The 23,619-nt window shown below is 39.9% G+C and overlaps 3 protein-coding genes across 7 annotated transcripts; 1 reads left to right on the top strand and 2 right to left on the bottom strand.

The window, feature by feature from the left end:
* Positions 1-543: 543 nt before the first annotated feature.
* On the bottom strand, positions 544-5,842 carry zc3hc1 (zinc finger, C3HC-type containing 1). Its single transcript, XM_034863896.1, has 10 exons — positions 5,598-5,842; positions 4,682-4,784; positions 4,305-4,455; positions 4,097-4,180; positions 3,844-3,971; positions 3,485-3,624; positions 2,941-3,211; positions 2,590-2,793; positions 1,784-1,996; positions 544-1,486 (listed from the first exon to the last, which is right to left on the bottom strand). The coding sequence occupies exons 1-10, from the start codon at positions 5,729-5,731 to the stop codon at positions 1,412-1,414; spliced, it is 1,503 nt and encodes a 500-aa protein (XP_034719787.1). The 5' UTR covers positions 5,732-5,842; the 3' UTR covers positions 544-1,411.
* A 1,236-nt stretch (positions 5,843-7,078) lies between these two features.
* klhdc10 (kelch domain containing 10) lies at positions 7,079-12,115 on the top strand. The gene is made up of 9 exons (XM_034863722.1): positions 7,079-7,343; positions 8,184-8,405; positions 8,511-8,665; positions 8,808-8,956; positions 9,058-9,142; positions 9,300-9,366; positions 9,448-9,495; positions 9,693-9,832; positions 10,558-12,115. Exons 1-9 carry the CDS (start codon positions 7,253-7,255, stop codon positions 10,765-10,767), a joined length of 1,167 nt encoding a protein of 388 aa, XP_034719613.1. The 5' UTR covers positions 7,079-7,252; the 3' UTR covers positions 10,768-12,115.
* Positions 12,116-12,638: 523 nt separating this feature from the next.
* Positions 12,639-21,096, bottom strand: cax1 (cation/H+ exchanger protein 1). 5 transcript variants are annotated; one of them, XM_034863715.1, is made up of 20 exons: positions 20,899-21,096; positions 19,690-19,854; positions 19,397-19,524; positions 19,045-19,153; positions 18,808-18,924; positions 18,653-18,714; positions 18,361-18,549; positions 17,744-17,929; positions 17,079-17,181; positions 16,538-16,679; positions 16,207-16,390; positions 15,994-16,093; positions 15,775-15,893; positions 15,480-15,517; positions 15,209-15,381; positions 14,761-14,894; positions 14,422-14,516; positions 13,358-13,436; positions 13,164-13,272; positions 12,639-12,932 (listed from the first exon to the last, which is right to left on the bottom strand). In XM_034863715.1, the coding sequence occupies exons 1-20, from the start codon at positions 20,969-20,971 to the stop codon at positions 12,859-12,861; spliced, it is 2,379 nt and encodes a 792-aa protein (XP_034719606.1). In that variant the 5' UTR covers positions 20,972-21,096; the 3' UTR covers positions 12,639-12,858. The 5 variants fall into 5 exon arrangements, with proteins under 5 accessions (XP_034719606.1, XP_034719604.1, XP_034719608.1 ...); XM_034863713.1 differs by having other exon boundaries at positions 17,079-17,178; positions 19,690-19,864; positions 20,894-21,096; XM_034863717.1 differs by having other exon boundaries at positions 15,251-15,381; positions 19,690-19,864; positions 20,894-21,096.
* Between the last annotated feature and the right edge of the window lie 2,523 nt (positions 21,097-23,619).

The following is a 23,619-nucleotide window of genomic DNA, read 5'->3' on the forward strand; positions in this document are numbered from 1 at the left end:
GTTTTTGCGCATAGATCTTTGAATCTTTTTAGGGAAAAAAAACTTAAATAAGCTCATTTGTCATTTTTCTGTTAAATGGCCAAATCAAAGGTTGAAATATACATCATTAATGGATAGAAATGAGACCCAAATAAAAAAAATGTTTTAAATAACATGGCTAAAAATTGCTACAAAGACAGCCTCATCAAAGCCAATGCTTTTTTCTCGGGTCCCCACAACTGATGCCTGTAACTAGACTGTCATGTAAATCATCATTTGCGTAGAACTGAGAATTCTAAGGAACATACTGTGTTTGTATAACTTTCCTCCTAAAATGTTTTCAGGCAACAAAATGGCTGCCAGTGAATGCTGGAAGGTAACCAGCAACTGGACAATGTGAAATCACAGAAAAAAAAAAAGATCTTTCAGAAGTCACTCATTGTGCAAGCTGCAACAATGGTTACTACAATATTTGCAAGAGGCATATCTGAATGTATTTTTCTTGTATTGACAATATAATCATTTCTAATTAATCAGAGGTTCAACATGCAAAGTGAAACAAACTTTCAGAAGAGCATTTTATTAAACCCTTTTAGGAAACTACGAAGATAAAAGCACATGCAAGAAAAAGAGGACTGCATTAACAATGAGGTGTCACTGGAAGGCAAAAATGCAGTACAGGGATCCTGAAGTCGAATCAAAACAGGTTTGAAATTCATGGCACATAGTTCTTCCTGCCTGCTCAATCAGGATTGACAATATGAAAACAAACATTTCACTACTCCAAAAAGGATTGTTTGTTCTGTTAGCTTCAAGCGCAACAGTACACACACAAAAATGACTTCCTCACAGTTTTTTTTGCTAATCTGAGGTTAAAAATTGACCATTCCCAAAATGACTCACCATACATTGAAGGTAAACATTGCCTTTCCAGTGTCAAGCCATTTGGCCCTCTCTTACGATAAGGGATTTCTTGTCTCGTGTCCAACAGAAATCCAGACTACCACAATGGCATGAAGGACTACCCAAGCAATCCTCATGTGAGGTAAATAGTAATAGTAAGTCTTGTTTGTTGCCAATTAACAACACTGAGATGTGTTCTATTACTCAATGACTACTTATGTACATACATTATACAAGGCCTAATAAGGCCCCAATATCTGCACATCTAAAGTTTGATGAAGATGAATTCAAAGGTTTTAAAGCCACACAGGCATCCTTCACATATTTCACTGTTTACAGAGTAGACACCTATTTGCCTATAGACCCAATCACCTTTCTTTCCCTCCAGAAACACTGACTTCAAAAACGATGGCATACATTGATATGATATGACACTCCTGTCCTTGGTACTACGGACTCCGTACCACAAAAAAAGAGGGTAAGTCTGGTCATCAATTCAGTGTTGTGATGCTGTTTGGATGGAAACAATCTACTGAGACGGAGAGGAGGATACCTGCCACTGACGGAATATAGCAAACACCCTTTTAGACTTGTCCCTAGGGCCCTAGGAGGAAAGAGAGAATAGAAAAAAGGTCATATATTGTTTAAATGAACGCTACAAAGCAAAGTGGTAACAGTAATAAACAAAAAAAACTGAAATTAGCATGTCCATGCATGTATTTCTATGCTTTTCCAGAGATGTGATGTGGTCATTTCTGTTTTAAAATGCAAAGTTGATTTGCCCTTAACTCGTTTTACTTGACTCAAAGAGCCAGCACAAGAATGCCTATGTGCCTGGACTGTTTGGTGTATGCACATATGGCAACTAAAAATCCTGAATCCTTCATAAGGCTTGACTTGCCTGTCCTGGACTGCCTCCTGCTGTACTGGAGTTCTTCTTCATGGGCATGAGGAGGTCAAGAGCAGCCTTCCAGCCCTGCTGATTCAGCTCTGAGACGCCATCCAAAACGGGGTTTTCCCCCGGATCCACATTCTCCTTTCCCGCACAGATCCAGGGACACCAGTCTCTGTGCTGAGCGAGGGGGTCAAATACATTCTTGTGCAGGAGCCCATCCTAAAATACCATAAGGATATTGGTTATACAGCCTTGCCTTGAATGTTGTTAGTCAAATACTAGATTAAGTGAGAACTTTGTTCTTTTTTTACTCAAACTTGATTTTAGAAATGTTTTTTCTCATGAGTCTTAGGGAAACTATGTCTGGATCAAGACATCACATCTGTGATCTCTGTGTGCCTTTGACAGCTTTTCAGGTATTTGGATATTATTTAATGACATTCAAGGTGTTTGGACAAATGTGTGGTGTTAACCTCTTGTGCTATGATTATGACAAAACACTTTCAAACTAGGTGCTATCATCATCATAGCCATTTACTGATGCTACTTATAAAGAAACTAGGAGCACTGACTTTGATGAACCGATCTCTTTGCTAATGTAAATGTGGCCAAATCTGTCATGCAACAATCAGATTGCATTGAGGTAAGAATTGAAATGTGATGAGTGTATCCCTATCTTGACTAGTGTTACAATCACTGATATTACTCTCAAAACACTACCTTAATGACCATGCAGCCCTGTATTAAACGTTATGGAATCCTGTGCCATAATAAAAACAAGGTGTGAAATAAGCAGTACTGTTAGTTCTTACAGGACCACCAACTGATGACAGGCACAGGCGTTTAGGAGGGTGGTGCAGGCTTGCAGCACCATCAGTCCCAGAGGCGTCCCCCTGTCCTCTATTGCGAGTTGCAGACCTTTTTCCCCTCGGCAAAGGACTTGGCGGCTCTTCACTGGGGCTTGGTGAGTCTCTGCTTCGCGCACGCAAAGACACAGGGGAGGTGGTTCCCTCACTCTGTAACACACACCAGAGCAAAATAAAAAAGCAACCCAGTGCACTTGCCATTGTTATGCATAGAATAAATTAATTCTGCTTAGTATTAACCTATGCATATAAGCCCAGCTTATTTAGCTGGTCAACCTTCATTTGCTTAAAGCTTGCCTGGTCCGAGCGGGTGGAGTCCTGGCTCCTCAGCTTCATGCGACATGGAGTTGTGGCAGAGGAGGCTGAGGCAGAAGCAGACGGGTCCCCTTGGCCCTCATGCGTGGCTGCGGAGGCAGGACCTGTTGCTTGAGCAGAGGGGTCTTCAGCGTTTAGTGAGGCATCTTCGTCCCCTCCATTTCCCTCCATCTGGTGGAAGTTCCACAAACCTACCTTGCGCATACAGTATGCGCAGGTGAGGATGGGCAGGTTCATGGCATGCAAAGCTGGGCTAAGACAGAGAAATTTATGGCTCAGACATGTTGATCAGGTGGAGCTGTTAAAAATGTGTGTTAAAAATGTTTCCTAAATTACTTTCCCTATACTTCAGAGCTAGTATGTCATTGACAATTGAATCGACATTGGAAATTAGCTACTGCGTTTGCTTAGTCTAGTTCTTGGCAATATTTTCTTGGCACAAAAGTTGTGTGTACTAGAAAATGTATTGAGCAAGTGTAAAGTGTATTGAAGAGTCATGCACAGCAAAAGGGTAGTTTCATCTCACCTTGCAGCCCAGCCACAGAGAGAAACAATGCATGCAGCCACCTGGACAGCCAAAGGTTCAGAACATGAGGAACGTCCCGTTCTCTTTTGTTCGTCCTCGATCAGCTGCAGTATAACACCGATTACATCCTCAGTCAAAGACTGCAATGAAACAGTGGAAATTAGTTACATGTGAACAACTGAAAATGATATGTTTTCTAATTGTTGAATACATTCATGCATAAAGTTCAATATCTTCTAGAACGAATCTGACTGTCCGATCTGATCTGATAATTTCCTGGAAGCATTTATCAAAGGATTTTCTGTAATAGGAAAAATGTTCATTTGGATTTTTTGTCAGTTTCCAAGATTCCGCCTCACCATAGACTTCAGCTGCTCCGGCTTCATGGCAGGCAGCTGATGTGCAATGAGACAAGTGCTCTGGAAGCGCTCTAAGAAGGCAGTGAGAAGTGCCGATGGTTCACACGCTGGAACCTGCCAGAAACGTTCTGAAATGACAACATTTATCTTAACCATCAAGTGGATACTCAGGGTTGATACAGCTGAAATTACGTAGTCATGGTATAGATCCTTTTGTTGGTGTATGCATGCAATACAAAATGCTTGCTCCTACCTGGGCATGGAAAGTCAGGCCAGGGGCAAAACTTCTCATGCTGCGTCTGAAGCTGCCTCGATATCTCTGCAATGCGGGATCCATCTAAAAGAAAGAGTTGTTTGACCTTTTGTTTTTGGCAGACTGGCATCATCATGACTGGACCCATCTTGCCAAAATAAAAAAAAGTGTGCCCTTGTATTTTTGCTGTAACTTAAGTTTTGCTCACATTTTTTAAAGTCTAAAGTTGGTTGTAGTGATGCACAAAGGAAAGCCTGGCAGCTGGAGCACTTGAGCATATCACAGCCTACGTTGATCCAGCCATATCTGGCGCACATCAGAGGGGACAGTGTGCGGGGTTTGCCTGCCCATTTCAAACAGTGCTATGATAAGGAAAATTTCACTAACACACAAAACAAGTATTTATTATTACTCTGAATGAAAGTAGATCTCTATACACTTCCCACATGGATCATCTAAGTCTCTTCATAGGAGAAGTATCACATAAAACATATCAAAATTACACATCTACAAGTGCTGTCTTTATAATGTAAAACACTGGATGCCTTTAACTGGGTCAAAAGGTCAGAATAAGTGAAAGGATATGGAATAGGATTCCACTCTTGAGAAGAAGGCTTCTTTGTTTGTAGCCTCGCAGGGCGCTTGAGTGTTGCTTTTTACTTCCAGAACTTTCACATTTCCTTGTCCACTGAAAGCCACATAAAAGGAAAAAAAAAAACATCTTCAGTTTCAACACACTTACTTATTATTTGAATGATTAAAAACATTGATTAGCAATTGATTAACTTATGTGTATGTACTGTATATTTTCGCCTAACTCCCTCAACACTCAACACATCACTATACAGGAATGCTTACTGTAGACATACCAGTTTTAGTTAAACAAGTAGTAAGGAGTTAGTTAGTTAATTGCTGGTAATAGGAATTAGAGAGTGAATAGAATAGAAATTGCAGTAACATCCATGCAGTTAAACGTTTCACCTGAATGGAACTTGCGAATCGAGATAACACAATGAATAGCAGCTCCATTCTTCCTTGCTGCTTACCGAGATCTGTCTGCTAAATGAATGTATGTGTGTATGTGTGTATGTATGTATAAATGTATACATGTATGTATGTATGTGTTAGCCTTGATGGCTCGGCAGCAAGTGGACAACACTCCAGAAATGAATAGAAGACCACTAGAGTACGCGTAACATTCAAACTTTAGTCATCTTTAACGTCAACAGCGCACGGGAGCGATAGCACAATAACTACCATACCAATCCGTCTGTTAGATGGACTACTAACAAGCCAGAATAGCAACGGTGTGCAAAACTCCCGTTCCAGGCCTACAAGCTTCCAAATCTGTAGAGACTCGTCCCTCTTGAAATAACTCGGAGTGAAGGCGGCTCAAATAGCATGGAGCTTCCAGGCTAAGTGGCTAACCAAATTAGCTAATGTCAACTTGTACTTCGGCCAGTATAAATCAAAACAGCGTAGGATTGTTAAAAAATTGCACCTGTTGGATCCGATATCTGTTGATGACACTCCTGCATTAAGAAGTTCACGAACTTTCTCCGGAGATGCAAAAGAAGAATTTTGTTGATTAGTGTTGCCGAGACGATCCCCACGACTGCCGCCGAGAGTCGCCATGATCGGCTCTGTGGTCCCCCGGAAAATAAAACCTGAAACCAATCGTTCCGCTTTGGCCCAACCACAGCCCCCCACTGAGCTCACTGAAGCTGCGTGACTTCTTCACTATCAGCACATTTTGTAGACGTTTCTATCATCAGAATGTTATTAATCAAGTAGGAATTATTGATCAGATAACGAGAGATATGAAAATATCTCATTTGAATGAATGAGTAAACGTTACCTTATTTAAAGCAGGATTACATATAGGTTTTCCCGTTTAAACTGAAAATGCTACCCTTTAATGCAAATTTAGTATTTTCTTAGATGAAATGCGTCACTTTTTTAAAGATGTTTTATTTAATAAAATAGCAATTTTTCCATGAACAAATGGCCCACACAAGAAAAAGCCAGTAAAGGGAACAAAAGAACCCCCTGCCACCCACAGTCCAGGAATGGTCAACATTTCTCCTTCTTCACAATTAAAAAATATAAAGAAAAAAACAATCAGGTTCTAATTACAACATTAAGTAGACAATAACTGCAATTAGATATCAGTTAGGGCCTAATTGGCAGCCAGTCTGTCTTCACACACACAATAAATTTGCAAAGAATGCTTTCAACACATTCTTGAACCGTTTGTTCTTCTTTTTTAAGACTTTATTATTTTTTTAGCTAAGTTTACAGTTTAGGACAAAGGAAAGTGTCTTCAAGATTAAAATAAATGCACAAATCCGCAATAAAAACAAACCAAAAACCGATGAAAATATGCAAATCTCATAAATTCCCATGCAAAGAAAGTGTTGTGGGATGATCGTGCATAGTTGCATAGTTGCAAAGACTACATAATGAAAAATGTCTATGGTTCAAAGTTATTCATTCAATCAAAAAAGAGCCTTTTGAGTATAGACCAATCCCTTGGATCAAAGATCCAGTAGGCTATTGCCAAGGAAGACTCGTCTTTGTCCAAAAGTTTTTTTCTCTTTCAAAGTTCAGTGAGCACCTGCTTGACAAACGTGTCGCTGTTAAAAACTGTTTGAAGATCATGGCACATCTGATCTTCCACAGTTTTACATACAACATTTTCCAAGGCCGTGGACTACGGTATTGGAGAGCACTTCGACCAATACTAAAACTGTCGTTTGAAGACAGGAACGCGCATTCCGAAGTAGATCCTAAATCACATCTGCTAGAATGGTCGACGTCTATGGTTCATATGGGTTCATATGTGTATCGTTAGGGTAAGACTTCCAGGGTAAGCCAATCAGAAGCGGAATAAGGCGGACCACAAGGCACGTTCTTTGACGCCGAGACGTCTAGTGGATCCGATCTAGCATCTGCCGCAGTCCCGCCCATCATCAATGACGCCACGTCCTAATAACAAGCCCTCTGATTGGCCAAGTGTCTTACGGCCGGGGGGTAAAATTTGTGAATGGTTTCATACTGAGATGTGAAAATATTTATTATGTTTTATCAGCACTTTAGCAAATGTTGCTTTTATTTAATGTGACGTTCTTCAGGACTGGATTGTAAAGGGAAACGATGTCGGACGCTGAAGGTGCTCGCAGTCCAGACCAGCTGAATAGATTCGAGAAACTGACACACAGGCCGCCGCACCGTGAGACATTAGCAGGTCGGTCAACAACATTAGCAATACATGCTAACGACAACTTCTAACTTAACGTTGGCACATGTGGCCAGCCAAATAAAAACAGGGGGGCTGATATTCCGCAGCGGTCGAATGTGATGTCCTTTGTGCATAGTCACAATTTAAACGTAGCTTCAAGTCCTCATTGCTAAGCAAAACGTCCAAGCTAGTAACGTCCAGCTGTTCTGTCTGTTTATCTTTTATTAGCTTGTTAGCCCCCATATCCAAGATTATACATGTTATAAAATAAATAACCTTATAAGCAGATAATGGTCAACTATTATCAGGAAAGATTGACTCCTCTTTGATCCCTAAAATTGTTATGCGGCTATTTGATTTCTATGTTCCTATATCTTCAGTACATATCCTGGTCCTGCTCTGTTTTGGTTTTTTTTGTGTCACAGATACAGTCTTACATTTGTCAAGACCAGTAAAACATGGGGCCCAGCAATGTATGCTTTCTGTCAAGGCATGCTGGGATATCCTTCAGCATTCTGTGACAAGGAAGGACAAATTAATATGTGAATAAATTAGCCTAGCTTTACAAAGCAGATCATCATCATGTTTACACAATGTGATGACTCCACATTGAGGATGTTGTAAAAAGCACTGAAGTCGATAATGAATCCCAGGTTCAGTCAGATTTTGTAGTAAATATAACCAGTGATATTTACTTTACTTCACCGGACTTTATCTTGCATTATGACTTAACTTGTAGAGGAGATCTGTAGTTTCTTGTGTGGATGTCAATCTTATCTGTCTAGTATCTCTTTTACCTTGCTCCCCCTCTCCTCATCCTGTAAAACTTTGTTCCCCCCTCTCCAGGTCATCGTACTCCCCCCGCCCGCAGTGGGCATCGCTGCGTTGCTGACAACACTAACCTGTATGTGTTTGGAGGGTACAACCCTGACTATGATGAGTCGGGAGGTTCTGAGAATGAAGACTATCCCCTGTTCAGGGAGCTCTGGAGGTACCACTTTGCCACCGGCTGCTGGCAGCAGATTCAAACAGAGGGCTACATGCCCACAGAGCTGGCGTCTATGTCAGGTGTATATCTAAGTTTTTATTTTAAGAGTTTTTGATACTTATTGTTATTATTTTCTACAAAAAATCTGTATGGAAATTGAGTTTGGTGTTGCTGTGTCTCTTCAGCTGTTTTGCACGGCAACAACCTCCTGGTGTTTGGCGGCACCGGGATCCCCTTTGGAGAAAATAACGGCAATGACGTACATGTTTGTAACGTGAAGTACAAGCGATGGTCACTGCTCAACTGTCGGGGGAAGAAGCCCAACAGAATCTATGGACAGGTAACCTCATAAATCACCCTTTCATGTGATTGCTCTCTTGGAAGGATTTTAAAGTGTTGTAGAGACTACTTTTGAGTTTTTTAAATCCAGTGGATATACAAACTTTTAAACTTGCTGTTACTTCATATCTTTCGTCCTTCAGGCAATGGTTATTATAAACGGCTTTCTGTACGTGTTTGGAGGGACAACGGGTTACATCTACAGCACAGACCTGCACAGGCTGGACCTGACCACCAGGGAGTGGATCCACCTCAAGCCCAACAACCCTCCTGACGACCTGCCTGAGGAACGGTACGCCTTTATGACGCCTGAATGTGCTTCACAGGATCAAAACAAGCGTTGAATATTTTCAGTGTAGTAAAACTCATGGCGGGCAATTATGCGTGTCACAGGTACAGGCATGAAATAGCACATGACGGACAGAGGATCTACATCCTGGGAGGAGGAACTTCCTGGACATCTTACCCTCTGGACAAGGTATCAGTTATCAATAAGCGTATACTCACCAAACCCATCACTGTCTGCCAGCCAGAATTTCAAATTCAAAATGTTTATTACAGTTTGTTGTTTTGTACACAAGCCAAATCTACCTTAATCAGTGCACTTAACACTAAATATTGTATTTTTTTAATAGATACATGCTTACAATCTGGAGACCAATTCTTGGGAGGAACTTACAACTAAACCTCATGACAAAATAGGTCTGTTTATTGCCCCTCATTATTAACCAAACCTGTTTTGTTCTCTTCCATACCATTCTAAAATGTATGTGCTTCTGACAGGGTATCCTGCTCCTAGGAGATGCCATAGCTGTGTACAAATACGAAATGGTGAGAACTTTTCAATAACACCGTGCAACTAATATCACCTGATTAAAAATCATCTGCTTTAAAGATAAACAGGCACTCCTGTCAATCGGTATCCCATCCTCCGTATGTTAAACTGATTTGAGTGTAACTCCCTGCCGGCTGACACATGCACAGCTGCATAAACCAAATCTAACCCCTCCTTTTTTTTTCTGCTGTAGATGTATTTATCTGTGGAGGCTACAACGGGGAATTGATTTTAGCTGATCTGTGGAAGATCAACCTGCAGACTTTCCAGTGGAGTAAACTACCAGCAATGATGCCTGAGCCGGCCTACTTCCACTGCGCTGCCGTCACGCCAGTTAGTACTAAACCCCCAGTCACTTTGTGAATAAACATTATATAAGCTTTCTGATAAGCTATTTCAAGCAGCAGTTTTTAGGGCATTTGGGTTCAATGTCAGTGGTAACAATCTTTTTCATGTACACAAGTGAAAATGCATGTTGATGAGATGAAAGTAGTTAGTAATTTAGCCATGTAATGTAACTCATGGAATTAATTTAAATGACATATTCCTTTTGTTACTCTATAATCTGTTCTATGTTCTGTTTTACAAGTTATGTAATGAAAGCAAAATGAGATAAAAATGCGAGTGATAGAAGAATATGTTCTTTTGTCTTGTTGATCTACTTTGTATCAGATGGTCAGTTATGGTCTTTTTCAATTGGTACATTGCTGCAGAAAATTATTTGTCAGTCAGTTTTCCAGACATTACCAATGATATGGGAGCTTAGAACCAAAAGGCCGGGGTGGCCTCTAACTCACCCAGTAAGAGCGTTTGTCCCATGTTAGCTGAGACCTGCAGCGGCCCGGGGTCAAATCTGACCTGCGGCCCTTTGTGGGTCATTCCCCATCTCTCTTCTTCACCCCTGTCTATCCACAGTCACTGATAATGGGAAAAGCCCCAAAAAATAATCTTTAAAAAAATAAATAACCAAAAGGCCCACGTGATTAATGTAGTAAACTCTGTCTCTAGACTGAATATAATATTTACGTCTTACTCTTTTTCCTTCACTCTGTCCCCAGGCTGGCTGCATGTACATCCATGGTGGGGTGGTGAACATCCATGAGAACAAGAGAACTGGCTCTCTGTTTAAGATCTGGCTGGGTGTACCCAGCCTGCTGGAGCTATGCTGGGAGAAGCTCCTCAAGGCCTTTCCCCACCTTACTTCAATCCCTACCATGCAGCTGCTCAACCTGGGACTCACACAGGAACTCATTGAACGTTTGAAATAGGCCGCGCATAAAAGGACGGACAAATGAATGGATGGGACGGGTTGGGCTGGACCGGACTGGGATGTGATGAGTTCTGACAGTGCACATAATGAAATTCTTAGCAAAATTCTCGGGAAAATGGTCTTTCCCTCCCCTGCCTACCGTAGCCCCACCTTAAAACCAAAAACAATGGGAGGCCTTTTTTTGTTAGTTCTTATTATTTTGCGCAGTTTCAGTGATGATAAAAAAAAAAAGTGGAATGTTTTATGGATTTTACTCAATCCCCTTGTTGCCACTACAGTTCCTTACATGATGCCTTTGTGTCAAGCTAAACATAAACTCCCCCTTCTCATCCTCCAAACTCTGATAGCTGGAAATACTTTATTTTGCCATGCCATGTTTTCAAAGATTGTCCATTCGTTCAATCTTTTTTTTTTATCTGCCTCCTCCAGTACTTTTAAGAATTCTGTGCAAAGGAAGAATGCATGTGTATTTATTTGAAAGACTAATTCAGTTTTTCTGGGGATATTCACATCACCTGATATTGCTGTTTGCACACTGTATTTAGCCAATTTGTGTACATTTACTTATTTTTTTTTAAATAATCATATAAGCAGTCTATCTTCAGTCTAAAAAGTGGCAAACTGTTACGCTTGTGGACCATGTCAGTGTTTCTGCACATTTTAGCCAATTTAATTAAAATCTTGTGTATAATTTTCATTTCTGCTGTTGTTTTAGATTTACTTTTAAAATGGTTTTGCGACCTTTCCAGGCAGCCTTTTTATTTCCCTTATCTCCCTATGGTATGAAAATTGTGACTTGAGAATTGAGATTTAACTTGGGCAATTACACCGATTTGTGTTTGCTTTTATTGTTGAAGTTATGTTTTCCTTGTATAACTGACATAAATAAGAGCAGACACGCTGGTCACTGTGAGGCCAATCAATTGTAAATTTCAAGTCTGACTTGTTTTAATACTATATGAACGGAAAGCAGTGTCTGCCTGATGTTAAGGTATACTTCGAAAATGGTCATGGGTAATGTTTTTGTGATAAATTAGCTAAAACATGCAGAAACACTGAATGCCCGTCATTAGTGTGGGAAGAAAAGGTTCAATGCTGGATTTGCCTACTGTATGTCGGAGCTCTTGTATTTCCTGTATTTTTCATTATACTTTATGTTACAGCCTAGTCTGGAAAACAGTCTGCAAAAAGGGTTCAAGGGTGGCTATCTTCAAAATGATTTATTTTCCATCCTGTTTGCTTGCAGCTATTATTTGTAAACCAAACCATGCAACACATCACTGTGAATTTGGTGCTCTTTACAATTAATTCAAAAATGCTTTTATTCGAATAAAGACTTAAATATGTTCCAGACAACCTTGTTGTTGGGAGTACTGTTAATAAAATTGTTCTGTAAATAGCGCTCTGATTCAGTTTCCTTTGCTTGACTAATTATTAGCATGATACATAAATAATTTTCTATTTAAGACAATTTTTGAACGAACTGCTGTTGCCACTTCTATCCTGAGAATGCAAACCAGCTCAAGGTGATGTCATGCATGTCATTTGTACAGTCAATAAGAATTCTATATGACAAAATGTCAATTAACTTTTTAGAGCCATCAAGCTAAGATATCAAAGTGTACCCAAACTTAAAAGTCAATACAATGTATATTAGTGTACATTTTTCAAAAGAAGTTTAAATACAAAGTTGTGTTATGTAAGTGGCAAAGCATTGGTTAAAAAGTGATCTTATTTCAAACACACAAGTTTTTTTAAATAGATGCATTTATTATGTCCTTTATAAACCACATATTACAATATATAAGAGCCAAGAAATGAATACCACAATTGTATAATTAAATGCAAGAGCAAAAAAATCAAAGCCTTACATTTGTTTAATACAGCCAGACCTGGGAACTTGTTTGAGTGCACAAAACACCATTTAATGTAACATACTGACAAAAGGCAGACGGAAGCTACTCACTTCCAGCGTTGCTAGGAAATTTCACAACTCAATCAGAATCTTTTTCCATGTTTTTGTGCACTGAACACAAACCTGAAGAAAAAGGACTATTGCATTTTTATAGGATTTTTCTTGGCAAGCAGATCAACAAGAACGTGGAGATGGAGCAAAGAAGTAAAGGGCCAAAAGGATGAGGTAGACCACCACCAGAGCAGTGCCTGCAAACAAAACAGAGTTGATTATAATCTACGTGTGAATTCAAGCTTAACCTTTACAACAACAAAAAACAGGCCTTATGCATACATCCTCTTACATGCTACCTCTTGAATCGGCATGGTTTAGAAGTAAAGGTCTAACCAATTGCTTACTTGCCAACATCTTATATATTGTTGGTCTATGTGAACTGATGTCCATTTCATATGTGAAGAAATCTCTGCATCCTGACTCACCCTGAAAGTAGTCACATTTTCCATCCATGAAGATATAGTTGACCAGAATGACACTAAAGATGCTGGCCCAGAGATGAATATCACTGAACACAAGCACAAAACCAACATCCTGGGGGGGAAAGGGTTAGCTGTGTCTTTATTAAGACAATTGCATAATGTAGAGAAATCTATTCATTAAAAAACTGTGCACTTACATAGAAGGCATTGAAGAGTACGAGCAGTGGGATCTGAATCATGCAGACCTGCACAGCAATGCAACTGCCCACTTCAAGACTGTGGACATAGACCATATAAAAGTTAAAATGTTTTACAACACCCCTTTTTACAATGACTCAATATACCTTGGTATCCACTAACCAAAAAAGCAAATGTAAAAAGTGTAATGCTGTTCAAACAATGAGAACGTCTATGTTTGTAAATGAGTAAAATTACAAATTCGACATTGAACCATCATACTGTTAATTGATCATCACGTAAAAGGGACAGTTCACCCCCAAAAAATTTTTATATATTTTTTTCACAAACCTGGTGATGAGAGCAGTATGACGTAGAAACCATTTCTCTACCGAACTATGCGCGCCAACTGTATCCGCGTGAAATAGGAAGCAGACGAGACATTGGTTCTCATGACAGCGTGAGATGTAAACATTAATGCTGTCCACCTCGGTTGAGCTGTAATGTTAGCAAGCTCAGGTGAGCTAGCCTATTGGTTAGCTATCAATCTCCACTAGCTAGCTGTTGTAACTGTTTTGTGTGGACCCCAGGAAGAGTAAACAATATAAAAGATAAAGATAGCCACGTCGGACTACAAGTTAGACATCTATGAGAAGCCTAGGCTTTCTTCTGCGTGGTTGGCAGGTATTGTTTGGTAGAAAGAAAATAGTTCCTACATGACACTGCTCAAAACCAGGTATGTGGTTTATCTTGAGTAACAATATCATGTTTTTCTAGAAAGAGACATTGCTTGAGTTTTTCCAAATGTATTCTTTTGGTTCTTTGAACCCCACAAGCCGAGATATCTCTATGGCCGATACCTCGAACACCGGGCAACTCAAACCAAAACAGCTATACCGATAAATAGCACAACAGGTAAGAGGTAAAATATGCTTTTTTGATTTCTGGATGAACTGCCCCTTCAAATATTGTGCTTGCTCGCCAGATCTATCATTGCTCTAAATTGAAGTAGGCTACGGCCTTTATAAAAGTGGAAGAAGTCGGTAACTAAAAATAATACTACAACAGCAGAGTGTACTCTAACCTCAGGCTGATGTTGTTCTGCAGTGCAAATTGGATCCCATTGACAATTTCAGGAAGCTCTGGTACCATGGCCAACACTGTGACACCGATGAAGTACTGCAAAAGGGGGCAGCAGAAAGTAAAAAGAAACATTGAGGTTTCATAAAATGTATATGTAATATTTGAAATTCCCAACTATTGGAATTAGTTTATTAAAAATGTATTCCAGGTTGTGAATTTCAACTTGAACTGAAGGTTTGCATCTTCTTCTATATACTAATGTCATCAACCAAGGACCAATGACAATTGGAATCTAAGTGGCACTTCCCTTCCTCTTTAAAAGAGGAAGCATTTTGAATACCTGAGAGATGCGGGAATGGGTAAGAATAGGCTCGATGTTCTCCGTGCTGAGGTCCGCGCAGCAGGCCATCAATATTGTGGAAACAATCAGCACTCCAAGAGCCCTCCACCGTGACCAGTGGACTACATGATGACCTGCTGGTAACACACATGACTTTACTAACACTTAACTTTTATGACTTACCTTACTGTTGCAGGACTTTTTCTCCCCTTTTACATCCATCCAATCAAGTTCGAAGTCTAAACTTTCTCCCATATTTAGGTTCTTCACCCTCACATCCTGAAGGCTTTTGGCATGCACAATCTTACTGCTAGGGAAATTCTTTCCTCACATGCACAAATATAGCAGGAAACACGCAATTCAGTGTGTTGCAATGTTCAACAGAGACGGACAGGGTTGGCATTAACACATGTGTTGGCTGCAAGGAGATGGCCAGTGGTGACCTCACCAGTGGGGTAAAAGTTGCTGGTACCCTCTTGTGCATACTGACCACCGTGTGCATGACCCCCTTGAACATCGCTGATATGGATATCGTAGATGTGGGAATGGGTTTTCAGGGTGAAGATGAGGCCAATCAGGTATGCAGAAGGCAGCAGCACAGAAATTGTGTACACAAGGGGCCTGGAAAACATTATTTCTTTAATGATTAAAAGACTATTAAAATCATTACTTTAAAAAAATAAGTAAAAGGAAAATGTGTATGTTGCACCTGGACTTACTCAATGTGGGCCAGGATCAACTGTGGGTCAGCTGAACTCTGTTAAACAAAAAAATTAAGGTGACAATATGAGGAAATACATTTTAAAAACCTTTTTATATTTTCGAGCTGTGGAGAACCAATAAGATGCAGGCTTCATTGTAGGAGTGTCAGTGTCTGGAATATGTTGATACAAACATCAAGGCAGTAAAGCACTGCAAACACTTCCCTCGCCATTTCCAGGTGCAGGGACAATTGGCAAATCTGGATTTAAAATTGACATGAAGTCACATAAAAGGTTTAGGGAAGCAGCCCACCGTGTCGTAGTGACAATGCTTGCAGATGAAGGCTACACTGGCATTGCTTGGAATATTGGTGCAGCTTTCACACATCAGATTACCAAAGGTCTTGGAGAATAGGGTGGGAGCAAACACACCTGGGCAAAAAAATTAAAACATGTGGGTCAAGTTTCATAAATGCGTTAGTGGACGACATATTGTTTAAAAAGGAGTTAAATGTGCAGCTGCCAAACATACCTCCTACAGATATGAAAAGCAAAGCAGAGCTCACTCCAGCTGAACGACTGTTAAAACGCTGCTCTTGGTGTTTAATGCCCCCAATGATCATACAGATACCCTGTGTAGTTGACAAACACAAAGAGCAAGAGGTTTATAATGATGTCAGAGTATCATAAGGCTGAATGTTAACTGACATGTACACATGTTCATCTGTCTTTCTCAGGCACTCACAGGTACGAACAGTATACACCCGAGCAAGGTCCCAGTGAGTGCTGATTTAACCACCTCTTCATAACATTTGGTCTTAGCATTGTGTCCCTGCAGCAGTGCTGTGATGTAGAACGTCATCTCCGTGATGGAGCCGAATGTCGCATTCACCACCGCTCCTACTGCAAAGTTACTCTGTGCCGAAATGCTGAGGGAACATGCAGTTACCAATAAGCAACCATATAAATAAATTGCGCATCTGATTTCATGAGGAAAATTACAATCTAAGTCTGCACTCTTTTCATTAACATTCATCTACAGGCCAGAGACCGAAATGCAAAATAAATAACCTTACCTGGCAATACCCATACCAATATAGTAGGATAGAGGAATGATGGAAGCGATGGCTGTGGCAAATTTAGCCTCCGCACTGCAGAAATTGTGTTCACGGTCAGTATAACCAACAATTAGAGTGAATAATACCAGGGGAAGCATGTCTGCAAGGAACATAGACTTAAAGAGAACAAATGAATGGACAAACTACTATTGTATTGACCTTTTACATCTGCAGTACACAAAGCCTTTTTGAAATAAAATCTAAATTGGGGATCAAACATATATTACTCAAGGATGGATACATGTCCACAACTCTCAACTTATACTACTACTATTACGAACAGAGATGACAAGCCAACTGATGACTACTACAGTTTTCCCGTGTCCTGCTCTTAACTGCAAACACAACAACACCACCACCACCACTTTGAGTATACAAGAGACCAGTATATGGAAATGAGAGCCAATGGTGCCATAGCTGAACTCTTACAAGCAAACAAACTTTTCATACAGGTCCCTTACTTTCATTAAGTTAGATCAAATGAACCAAAAAAGGATACTGAGAGCAAAGATGTTGATTCCTTGGACAGTGTATTTGTAGTAATACACATTGAAAGCTTGGTAACAGCATAGGATGACTCTGGTCTCATACGCAAGTGTCTGCTAAAGAGAAGATAAAACACTTAACTCAAGTTACAAATTTTTTTTTTTATGTAAACAGTCCACTAACAGTTAAAAGGGCCAGTTTATGCAAAACTAAAAGACAAAAAAACATTTTCTCTGCTTCCCTCTAGCGGTAACATTTCTTTCCATGAACATCTAATCCACCAATGGCAAGTCTATTAGGGAGATGTTTTCTCTGAAGTTATTTCCATTAACTTTTACATGTTAGTGGCAGATGTCTGCAAACTATGTACAGTGCATGTTATACACCACTTCAAAGCTGACCCTTTAAGAAAAATAATAAAATTTAAAAAAGCCACAAAAGTCATGAGGACACTATTTAGAGTAGACATTTTCACATAAGTTATAGCACTTCAGTTACCATAGTGCATAAGGCTGGGAAAAGGTCTAGTTCTATCTATCTATCTATCTATCTATCTATCTATCTATCTATCTATCTTGCCATTGATGTTTTGATAAACATGACCAATGCAGCAAAAGAAGGAAAATAGAAAATTATTCTCTAATATAGCCACTGACATTTTAGAAAATGATTGTGCACCTTATCCAGCCCGTGAACCTGAATGTCCTCTGGCGCCATGAGGAGGACAATGGTCAGTGTGCGAGCATTCATCTTGGCTACAGGTATAGGGAAGACCAGAAGCCAGGAGAGCACACAGGCCAGGGAGTGGACCACAGCCAAGACAGGGTAACCCAGCAACAACCAAACACAAGTGCTGATACGGCACTGCAGGCAGAGAGAGAGAGAGAGATGATAGATGATAGATAGAGAGAGACTGAAATCATTCATAATATAAATGTAAATGTTCTGTATTTATATAGCGCTTTTTCAGTCTTAGCAACTGCTCAAAGCGCTTTTACATCTACAGGAAACATTCACCATTCACACACATTCATACACTGTGGCTGGCGCTGCCGTACAAGGTGCCACCTGCTCATCAGATAAACATTCACACACATTCACCCTCCGATGCACAGCACCGGGGGCAACTCGGGGTTCAGTGTCTTGCCCAAGGACACTTCGACAATGACTGCAGGGGCGGGGATCGAACCATCAACCTTCCAATTGGCAGGCAACCGCTCTACCACTGAGCCACAGCCGCCCCGGCCACCCAATATAATGTGCCAAGTGATTAAAAAGGTCATTCTGACTCTTACCCAGTGCTTTGAAGTTTTTCTAGCTGATGGTTCTGGGACAGGGATCTCAATAGGGATTGGGGTAGATATCAGAAGGGGCCTGGTGTCCTTGTCACTGACCCGGTCCTTACTGTTATCACTGTCCCTCTCTTCAGGAATGACCTCACACTTTGGAGGCTTTGCAACAGATCTCTTAACTACATCCCCAGCCTGAAAATGGCAAAGATAACAGGACATAGTGAATAAATATTTGTTGGTAACTGTGCAACGGCACGTAAATATTGGAATAGTATTATACCACATATCAAACTACCTTTTCTATGGACTTCCCAAATGGCCACATAAAGTACAATGCCATCTTGAAACAAAGTTTTCCTAAACAAAAACATTCAAGAAAAAAAAAATATGGCATGCTGTTCCACATTTTAGGGGACACTAAAATACTTTTATGGCTTATGGGATACATACCATAAGGGGCACCAAAGATTGTTAGAAACATTACAGGACAGATGATAAAGTAGGATAAAGATATCCACCATCCAAATAAAATTACGTAAATTATGTTCCCAAAGGTGACCACTGGGCCTGAAAGAGAAGAAACCCCATATACAGGTTACTGTTCACATAACAATTCCATATATTTGTCTGTATGTCAGTCCTGTTAACTAGAATGAAAGTGCAAAGAGAGAGAGAAAAAAAAAAGACCTTCTTGAGGCTTAACAATGCTGAGATCAGAGTAGAGCCCTTTGATGACGTCTGATCGGTCTTCAATGGGCTTCTCCGTTACATTGCCCTTCCACTTTCTGAAGCCAAACTGAAAAAGGAGTGTTTTTAAATTTAAATTAGGTCACAGAAAATAGTAAATGTCAATGGGGGGCCTGGCCCACATTATGAGAAACAATGAATGTAATAAAACTAGGGAAGCAGTAAGACAATCTTTTCACATTTGGCTTTTTTTTAAAATTATTTTTAAAATCATGGTTGAATACCAGTGAAGCGTGATACTAATGGAGGTGCAGGAGAGTGTTTGGAGTGAGCCTTTACAGTCATGGCCCACCTTGTAGTTGTTGGCTTCCCTTTGGGCCTCCACCTCGTTCTCAGCTCGGATTGTGGTCTTTGTGGTGCTTTCATGCCAACCCTCTTCTCCACACCGAGACGGAGTAGATCTGGAGGAGGCGTGTCCTCCTGTGCAGATCACAACTATTAGAAAACTCTTCCACATGGCAATACAAGAAAACATCATGATAATATTTCAAAATAAACAGCAGTGATGCATGCCCTTGCCGTTTCAGTTGACTTGTCTTGTCTCTCTAACAATCATTTTGTGATATCAACTAACTTCTAATTCACCTCTGGGGACGGAGAGGAAACATTTGGGTGTGTAGTGACAGAAGTAGTGGGCAGAAGAATCTGGGGAGGGCGTCTCCACTGCGCCTAGATCTGGGTATTGGGGGCCAACACAGAGCCAATCAGTTTGGGACGGTCGTCGTGGAACATGGTGATGCTGTTCAGGATCTACAGAGGGAGGGAATACCATGGAGAGCAGAGCGTTGCATACATGATACTTTGACATGAAGTGGGGTTTTTTTGCCAGCTCTGCAGTGAAAAATGCATGTCATCACACATGGGTCATGCATTTGAGGTGTAGCGGTTGATTGACATGCAGGACCAATGCCTTTCAGCCATGGAACAGTGTGTGACTAACAAAATCCTCCTGAGGGTCATGCAATGTCCCCTCTGCCACACAATGTCAACCGCAGTCTGCCAAGACTGATCACATTGAAAATGCATTGCAAAACAGAGATTAGAAAAACTGGGCTATGATAGGTAATTAAAATTAAAATTGGATAGATTCTGGAAGAAACCGGAAGTTGTTGAGGACACTTGCACATACAGAAATAAAACCCCTTTCAACTCCCCAGAAAATTGAAATCAAATTCCCTTTTTAAAACTACTATGGTAGTATGCTGACAACTTTAAGAATACAACCAGCTTAGGAGAGAAATGTCTTTTGGCTGCATGAAAGTTAGGAAAAATAAATGGTTGATCACATGTCTGCGTAATGAGACAATACACACAATTATCAAGATATAAATAAAATGGATAATTTAAATTATGATCGCCAAGTTGAGATCATAACAAGGCAATCACCATGAAAGTACAGAGAAGAAAAAAATGCATCTGATTGTGGACACTATCCTCACCTCTTCCTGTCCGTAGAGGTACACCAAAAGTGTCCTCAGTGAAGTTTATGACTTCAAAACAATTCTTCTAGGAAAAAATTATTTCTATGAAGTTCGACAGTCAAACAGAAAGTCCTACAGAGCGTGGTTTTAGCTCTGAAAGTCTAGTTCAGATTGGAGGGAAGTTTGGCAGCACAGGTGCCTTTGATGACCGAGCAAGTCAAAAGTCAAAGAAGCAAAGAAATAAACCCAAATAGCAAAGACAAATTATGATAGCCCGAGTTTTTAAAATCCGTTGTGAAGGAACAAACTCAGTGTGTTTGTTGAATGGCGTCAATGCGAAAGCCACAGCAGAATCAGAGTAGTTAACTCTTACCTAAATCAGCCACGGATCTTCGACGCAAGTTCTCCACATCACCTGGCAACAGCAAAGACTTTTTGTATGACATTTTGCAAGTGTATTCCCCAAGAGCATTCCCCAAGTGTCGCTCCTGTCCTGTATCATCTGGGCGTCCGGTGTTCCCTCCCTCTTTATGAAGTCTGCCGTGGGGTCATGATTGTTCACCACGGTAGTCTGACGGAGGAGAGGGCGGGGAGGGGGATGGAGTAGTGTTGGAATTTCAAATGTTATGTGTGCTTAAACATTGTGTGTGATTTGCATTATACATTTAATCTAAAAGGTAAAAGCATTCTTTCAACATAAATGAAGACATGTTGGTCATGCATTAAGTTTGTTGTACATGCATTAAGTTGTTTTGCAATACTCTGTTCTATAACATAAGATGTTCTGGTACATTCCATTAGCTTGATCCAACTTTGTCTCAGGATATCCTATGTCATAAAAAGGATTCACACATCAACATCTGAGATTCTGACTACTAATTGACTGAACCCTGAGAATGGAGCAGGATTAAGCTCCATCAATTGCAATGATGACTGCAAGATTTTAAATCTTAATATTTTAATCTTAGTGTGCACATGTTTTCTATCATCTTTCTTTTTAAATATGACTTTAAATGTTCCTTTTTTTCTTTACAGCCACAGTGTGTAGGATTGGAAAATGTGCATGCAACGTTAGCGTCCCCAAGTGGCTGTATTATTAAAGACTGCAGCATCAGATTGCATTGCATGCTGTTACTGCTTTAATAAAAAAATAAGCAAACTGTGAACACGTTATTTTGTATACATATAAAAGGTTATACAAAGAAACATCAATATATATCAATAAAATGAAAACTTTTTGGTTAAACTAATTAAACAAATTAAGTGAAACAAAATGTCATGTCAACTTTGTAATCAGTAAGAAAAAGGCACAACTTGGCTAAGAGCCAAAAAAATCATTTAGATGAAAGATTTTTTTTCATTTAGAGATGGTGAGGGAAGTTTTAGTAGTAATGTATGGTAAAACATGAGAGGTACAAAGTGGGGCTAGTGCAATCACACAGAAAAGTGTAGGGTTACTTTTATTTACATATAAAGACAAAAAAGTACAGCTGCGCAGTCAAAGTGACAGAAAACTTTTTTTTTTACACAGTTGGGAGAATAAACTTAGAAAGCAACACGGGGTCTGCTGGTATGCCTAAATCTTTTTATGGCTTACCAAAACAGAAATTATTACTTTAAAAGCATAAAAAGTAAAATACAATTTCCAGAGTAATCTTTTAGTCTCTTTATAATCTTTGAAAATAGTCTTTTTGGGCAGATATCCGCTATGGTTTATTGTGTTGCCAAACTCCCTATGTTGTTCAACCATAGCGGTGTAGAAACTACTAATAACATAAATAATTCACTATCAGACATCTCACATGAATAACCAGACGCTTACATTAGACATAATTAGCATCAGTCTACTGCAGCGTCGTTTATCCATGCTGAGTGTCAAATGATAATAGGTTACATTTTGGTTACAGAACAAGTACAGTGACAACCTTTTATAGCATAGTAGCATACTCTTCCCTTTTTATTTATCATATCAGCAGAATAATCAAGTGATTTGATATATAAATCTGTACAAATAATACCCATATCTGGAACTCTATGAACAACCTATATACAGAACATACATGTAGAGAGACAAACTGAAAAACAGCATTTAGGTGGGGAAAATGACTTCTAAGACCACTGCAGTCTAAAATACATCATACAAACGATTTTCAACTATAGTAAAGAGAAAAAGAAACACATATGAAGCTCAGTTTAGATTAAACATGTACAACAGATTAACACAAGTAGAAATACTGCTTTACTAAAATTTACAAGGAGAATTCATTGAGAAAAAGAGGGCAATTGAATTCCTTTTCTCCAGGCAAAATATAAGCTAATGGACGGTTTGTTGCACCAGGCAACAGAGCATATGCAAATAATTAGCATGTATTCTAGCTCAATAACTTTTTGTACACTCACTGATTAAGAAGTGACTTGAAACACCACTTTAACTTGTTTTTCAACATCTGCTGCAGTAATGTACAAGTGCAGGTCTCGGTGATATATAACGGAGCACACTTCTGACCACACCGTCAGGGATGCTGGGGGACGGCAGAGGTGAATGAAGTCTTAACCAGAGAGGGCAGCATGACACTGCTTTTCAGCCTGGTTTGAATTTATTCTTTAACAAAAGCATGTCACTAATACTTGCATATGGCAATCAAATGAAGAAAAGAAAGAACAGTATCATAATTTGGGTTATTCTGTTTATGTCTGAAGTAAATGATCACAATGTGAAGATGTGACACCAAGCAGCTGGTGCATTCAAAATTAGTCATCTTCTACAACTGTAATAATTGATTTTAGTACATCCTGGCTTCTGTGTAAATCCCAGTGTGTCCAGATTCTTAAAAGAAACCACTGGACCACTAAGCAATCACTTCTGTGATACTAGTATTGCAGGTGCTCTAAGCAATGTCACACGTGTGTTAGGCTACATTTGTTGTCACATAGAGCAAACATCTCCTTACTATCTGTGAGCTGCCTGTCCCCAGAACACACTGTCTACAAACGACAACAAAAACTAACTGTGCCCACCTGCACCACAAAGCATACACACACAGTGTTCCAGCATTCCAGCCAATAACCGACAAGAAGGATTGGGGGGGGGGGG

The sequence above is a fragment of the Etheostoma cragini genome, chromosome 23 (genome assembly GCF_013103735.1).
Source record: "Etheostoma cragini isolate CJK2018 chromosome 23, CSU_Ecrag_1.0, whole genome shotgun sequence".
NCBI classification, from domain to species: domain Eukaryota; kingdom Metazoa; phylum Chordata; class Actinopteri; order Perciformes; family Percidae; genus Etheostoma; species Etheostoma cragini.